This window comes from Nanorana parkeri, unplaced genomic scaffold (genome assembly GCF_000935625.1).
Source record: "Nanorana parkeri isolate BGI_ZX_2015 unplaced genomic scaffold, ASM93562v1 scaffold193, whole genome shotgun sequence".
NCBI lineage: Eukaryota > Metazoa > Chordata > Amphibia > Anura > Dicroglossidae > Nanorana > Nanorana parkeri.
In genome coordinates, this window is record NW_017306461.1 from 1,467,827 (window position 1) to 1,474,258 (window position 6,432).

General features: G+C 42.3%; 1 protein-coding gene across 2 annotated transcripts in view; it reads right to left on the reverse strand.

Moving 5' to 3' along the window:
- Positions 1–6,432, reverse strand: part of TOX2 (TOX high mobility group box family member 2) — a 123,332-nt gene that overhangs the window by 9,153 nt on the left and 107,747 nt on the right. For both annotated transcript variants that reach the window (XM_018555359.1, XM_018555358.1), the window contains exon 4: positions 1,645–1,884. In XM_018555359.1, coding sequence (XP_018410861.1) covers positions 1,645–1,884 — 240 coding nt within the window. The remainder of the gene's footprint in view (positions 1–1,644; positions 1,885–6,432) is intronic.

A 6,432-nucleotide genomic window follows, 5' to 3' on the forward strand; every position in this document is an offset into this window, starting at 1 on the left:
GTACAACATATATTGTTTTATAAACTATACATACAAACATGATGTGTTACATTAGCAACCATGAGAATATTTACTTTAGAGGATTACAAAGAAAGTGTTAAAAAAAAGCAATAATTCTGTGTCAGCGAATTCTGTATATAACTATATAACGTCAACCTGTACTTAGAAAAATATGTGGTCTGGCAAACCACTTTTGAAAATGCTAGCTGCATGGGGTCTCTGGCATCAATTTCGGGAACTGACCTACAACAAATATGCAAATCAGCAATGCATGCTTGTTCTGTGTTAGGAACTCACAGATAGCCATAGGCAGCCAAGAAACTAGCGTCTTCAGAAGGAGACGAACAATTGCAGCCAATGCATTTCTCTAAGCTTGGGTTTCCATTAAGGCAAATCTGCCTACCAGTATGGTGTCAGTATTGAGGTTCTGCACAACAGGCAAGAAGGTAGTTAGTAATAGCAACCTCCTCATGTCTCCTGACACAGGTTTCTGCTAAGGAAGAACTCAAAATTGAAAGGAAAGAAGTCAACATTTTAGGCAAACCTGTGCCTGCCTATTTAGGGCAAATGCAATAGGTTTGCTAGAGAGCCTGCCTTCTATGATGGTGATAACCATCTTCCCCACCCTAACCTACTGCCACCCATTGAAACTCTGTGAAATGATCAGTACTACTAAGTATTGGGGGTGGGACTCTTTCCGCTCCCTCCCCTGCAGTCCTGGGTATCTGAACAGCCAGTCTCTAGGCTTGAGAGCTGTCATGTAGGAGTGAGCACTGTCATGTGGGGGTGGGCATGGGAGCAGAATCCTCAATCTTATGTAATCTCCAACTCATAGCCAACCTAAAATGTACTAAAGCGAACCTATACTTTTCCCAAAGTAACAGGTTTTAATGGATTGGTCCCCCCTCCCCCTTTGCTTCTGATAGTTAATTGCATTCACACCCCTGATGCCTTATTCACCTGCTGGAACCCCACTAAGATCCTATATGTTAGTGGGGTTCAGGCAGGTGAATTAGCGGCAAGGGACTAAACAGAAGTAGCTACCAGAAGCAATGGGGTGGGGGAACAGTCCAGCAAACCTGTTACTTTGGGAAAAAGTACAGCTTTGCTATAAATAAAATACTTCCCGTTCAGTTATTATGGTGGAGCGTTCTTACAAAATATTATCTTCTTTTGTGCAGCAAGTCTTTGGTTCCGTCAGTGTTTGCAACATTTATGACCTTAAAGAGACCACATTCTCTATTCTTGCTATTCTTCTCTTCCTCATCCCAGCTCACTAAAAAAATCTTAATGTGGAACCATGGGCAAAATAAACACATATGATACAGCCTTTCACTGTTTTTCTGGGTACCCCCCTGTGACCTGTTGACCATGCTATTTTTGCAGTTCCTTAACAGACCAAAAAGGACAGTTATAGGGGTTTGGACCAACCATTTATATGGCCTAAACTTCATTTAAAACTACATGTCCATCTAAGCCTATCCTGTACCACGGGGTGATAATGCTGCTGTGCAATTTCACTGCCTAATGAACAACGTTGTCACCCTATTGCAAGGAGTGGAAAAATAGGCTTGAAATATTGAACTGATAGCACCTCATAGTCACAGTCTTTTAATGGCTGAGCAAACAATCTGTGATGAGTACCTTATAGTGAGAGTCAGTGTCCTCCTCTTGGGTGGAGCTAGAAGGTGAGGGAGTGGCCGATTTACTACCCGGAGGGGAAGGAGAGCCATGTGTAACTGCACTCTTCATTCCCATTTGTGAGATAAGCTGCGATTGGCTGAGAGCGCTCATGTGACTGGGGAGCATTCCGGACCGGTTTATCAGTGAAACTTGATGGTTGTGGTCATAAGAGGATCCTTCAGAGTGTACCAGCTCCTGTATCTGAGGGCACAAAGAATAAAAGTGTGTGAGTGGACAGGTAATAAGGTAGAAGAATACCTTGCTTGCTATGGCTGCCTATTTCAGTCAATGAAGTCAACATGGCTCCTATGTCAGGGTGTCAGATACATGTCCGAAAAGTTGAAAAAAAAGAATAGAATCTATGTGTCTGTCCATCATAGTTCAAGAGGCCCAAAACCAGCGCTGCTTCCATCATGCAATAGCTCCCTCTATGTAAGCATTGCTGTCTAACTGCTAGTTCAGTTCCTGGGAACATTATAAATCATTGGTAAGCATCCTCAGCACTCCTTTGAAAAAAATTATGGGAGGGATTTACTAAGACTGGAGCAGCTGTGCATGACAACCAATCAGCTTACAGCTTTCATCTTACAAACCTTCAGTGAACAAGCTGAAGAGAAATGTTAAGTGGAGTTGGCTACATATGTCTTGCAGCGCCGTATCACAGCCTAATCTTCTTTAATTATCAATTAATGACCCATTAGCAGCCTGACAGCTACAAAGTGAATAAATGAATAATCCAGCTGATTAGCATAGTTACCAGCAGCTGCATTCACAACATGGCTTGCTGAGCGGGATTCCGTCAGCATGTTTTATAACACGACAACCAACTAATAAATAAAAACATCACATTTAGCCCCGCGGTGCAGTGCTTTACAAGAGGGTCACACAGCTGAATGCGTCCATAGGGAAGGCTGTTTTCATAGCCGACAGCAGCCAATCATATCCTCTTTTATGTTCTTTTTATGAATGAAAAGCAGAAACTGATTGGCTGCTACAGGCAACTTCTTCCTGACCATGACGCCCAGTGTAACAGTTTCAAGAAAAGTCTGAGCCTAAGAGTAAAGTGAGCCAGGATATGTAAGTATTTAAATATTCTTAACAATCACTAACCTCTGTAGCTGCAGGCACTATGGAGCAGTTCATCCTCACGCAGCTGGGTGGATCTCGACAGTAATGTCTGGATCCGTCCCAGCTGTGGCGCTCTCAGTATACCCCGAGCTGTAGCTCGCGATATACTTGAGCTTTGGGTCACGGGAGGAGGTTAGTATATGTCCTCTCGTGACCCTTAAGAGAACTACGGGGAAAAACACTTACCCCATAATTCTCTTTTAATCTTCACTAAAACCTTTACCTTATCTCTTAATTATCTTGAATATTATTTCTAAGAGTTGGTATAAAGAAACAGTAATGGGAAAAAAGACAATTCTTTTGAAAATAACAATAATTATCGACATATAAATTCTTAATGGTCCACACAACTGGGGGTGTGGCTCAGCGGTGTACATTGCCTACATACATTGTCCAGGAAGGTGTCCCTCTTTCTCATCTCAGAAAGTTGGGAGATATGTAAAAGGATGAGCTAAACTGCTGAGAGAATGGCTTTGATCACTTTATTGCTTCTGCTGGGAAATTTGAGGATGAATTGCTCCACAACGCCTGAAGCTACAGATGTCAGTGAGGGCTTGTTTCAGAGTCCATGTAATGCTTGTTAAGACTATGAACTTTGAATTTCCAGTCAAATCTGACAACAGATTCACTTTAGAAATGTACTTTAGTTTTTGGAGATGCACACACTTTTAAAGCCCAATTCTCACATGTTTTGTTACATGTGGCCTATTTTTTTTTTAGAAGCTTGTAAATGCTGATTTCTGATTTGTAGTCTTGTTTTCTCATGTCTATTTGTATCACATGCACATACATTTACATATGTTTATAAGTGCCTATTTAGAAAGGCTTCTCTTGCCCTACTGAACTGAACCATTTGTGAGTCTGAATTGAACCTTTCTTTTTAATAAATATGCACCTTCATTGACTAAAGTCTTTGTATAGTCATGCTGCAATACCAAAACTTTCCTGCAGGTGGCGTAGCAGGTAATATCTGGTATGAAAGCTCCAGTCTTGAAGAGAGAGTCTGTAGTAGAAGGCAAACTCTCCATTCGGTACAGCTGTCAAATTTTAATTCATATCCCTTGATCCTGGCTACTTGAATCCTAACACCTTCTATTAGCAGAAATACATCTTATAAAATATTCCCCTCTATGGAGATTTCCCGTACGTGGAGATGGAGCTGTCTCCACGTGCAGAGTAATGGCTGCTTACACTCAGGTGCCCAGCTGCTATTGTTAAACCAGCAAGCATTTAATTGAAACAAACGACCATAATAATGGTACATTATCTCCGCAGGCTTGAAGCCATAACAGTTTTAATTATTGAGTTAAGAGTCAAACTAATTTATCCGTTAAAATAACAGGAGCGCCTTTGCTGGCTCTGATCGGCTTATTAGGAGCGGGAATATCAGGGGAACAGCGGGACAAGACTGTGAGACGCACGGGCGCTCGTTCTTCTGTTCATGATACGGCCTGATGTCTACAACTGAAGTAATTATTTTATCTTAATAGGAACTTAGACTTCAGCTGACATCAGGCACGCCGTCTGAAGCAATGGCGGAAAACAGAGGTGTCAACCGTAGCAAAGTGATGATGGTTGCCAATGGCAACACAGACCTGGTTCCCTTTCTTTAGTTGTTTATACCTTTCTACAAGATGCTCTGAAGTGTATCACTAGGGTGAGTTTTGGACAGTTGGCGGGGGTTCTTGCTTACATCCTGTCCCAGTTGCAATGGCCGCCAGTGAGGAAAATCTCTTGGACCGGGACTCGCCAATAAAACCGGCAATGGTTCTATTGGTGAGTCCCTGTCAAAGAGATTTCCCTCACTGTTGGCCATTGCAACTGGGACATAAAGTGAGGAAAAATCTCCACAACAGAAACAGTAAAAAATTCCTAACCTTTGCCAGAACAACAACAAAAAGAGTTTGCCCGGTGTATGGGGAAGATCTCCAAGCTGGAGCTCCTCACCAGGGCTGGATTTTGACTTGCAGTTCTTGGTATGTCCCTATGATTATGTCTTTATTATACAAGCTCTTCCCTTATATCATGATTATTTTTGTGAAACTATGTGCCATGGGGGGTTGCATGTTATTTGCTTTATATGCACAGCTTTGTTCCACCATACAGACCACCACACACAAGAAAGAAATGAAAGAAAGTGTTTCATGTTTCCTTAACTATAAAGAGCCTTATGACTACTCCAAATATACCCTGAACCTCCATCACTCACTGTGTATACTGTATATACATCACCACAGTCCAACTCACTTTCCTATTACCCAATGTACACAACCAATGTTGTACTCTGCAGCATCCATATGTATATGTTGGCAACCATTTAGAAAGAGTAACCCAAATAGCTAAATACACATTAACTGCTTATTACACATATAAAACTACCCAACTGGCTGGTAAAATACCTGTCACCTGGCAACTATGTATGAAAAAGGGCTGGGACAGGTCTCTGGTGGAGAGATTTGTTCATTGTACATGGAGACCAGATGAGCTTTTTGAAAACCGGGTAAGTCAGAGACTTTAGAGTGTGTTGACAAGGCTACTCTTACTGAATATACCCATAAATGTCCACAGGTGGACATAAGAAGAGGGAAATAAAATTAAAAAGTTATCACAATTTGTAGATTTTGAGGCTTGGTGTTGCCTCCCCAACCTAGGCACCTCCTCAACCTTTTTCAGTCAAGGCGCCCTTCAAAAAGATGTAAAATCTTAAAGCACCGCGGGTCAAAAATGTAAATGTAAAACACAAGGTGTGGTTCCTCCCCAACTTTATATAAGACCCTTATCCTAGATAGGGGCCTGGTGAGGATTTTGAGGGGGGAATCCATGCAAAAACAAAATGGCATGGAGTTCCCCCCTTTACATTAGAGTCCCCACCTTTCACATCAGAAGCCCTCCCTTCAAATGAGAGTCCCCCTTTTGCATCAGAGTCCCCCCCTTCACATCAGGAGTCCTCTTCACACGAGAGATTTAGAGTCTCCCCTACACATCGGGAGCCCTCTTCACAATAAAAAGTCCCTCCTTCACATCAGAGTTTCTCCTTCACCTCAGAGTCCTCAGTCCCCTCTCAAGAGTCCTACCCTATAATCATCACCACAATGGAGATAGACTTCCTTCCTCCTCTAAATGCTGAAGGAGGTCCTGGATGCACCCCACCCTTGATTAGCATCATGCCTTTCCATGGTGCTGGTGGCCGGCTCACCTGAAATTGCATGCCACTGTGCAAAATTTTGAAGGCATCTCTGACAAAGCGAGGCACTGTGTTTGAGAAAGGCTGCCCTAGACACAGACCCATGAGTGCCATATGGTAAAACAACCTTGCTTCTAATTTTGCTTTTGCTTCTGCAGTGAAATATATATAAAATAACCCCCAAAAATCTCCCAGGGAGAGTGAGACTTGTGATGGCCTTGGCTAGGATGATGAGTTGAGACGAACGTATCACTAGTCTTGGCACCAGTGGGGATCATCACCATATTAAATGGTCGACCTCTCAACAGGGCACAATGTTCAATGCCTCATGCCCATTAACTTGGTGCCATGTAAGAGTCAGAGATTTTCATCACTTCCAGTAAAACACAAACACTATAACATGTATATATAAATAAGGAAATAGTTTTTCCCATATA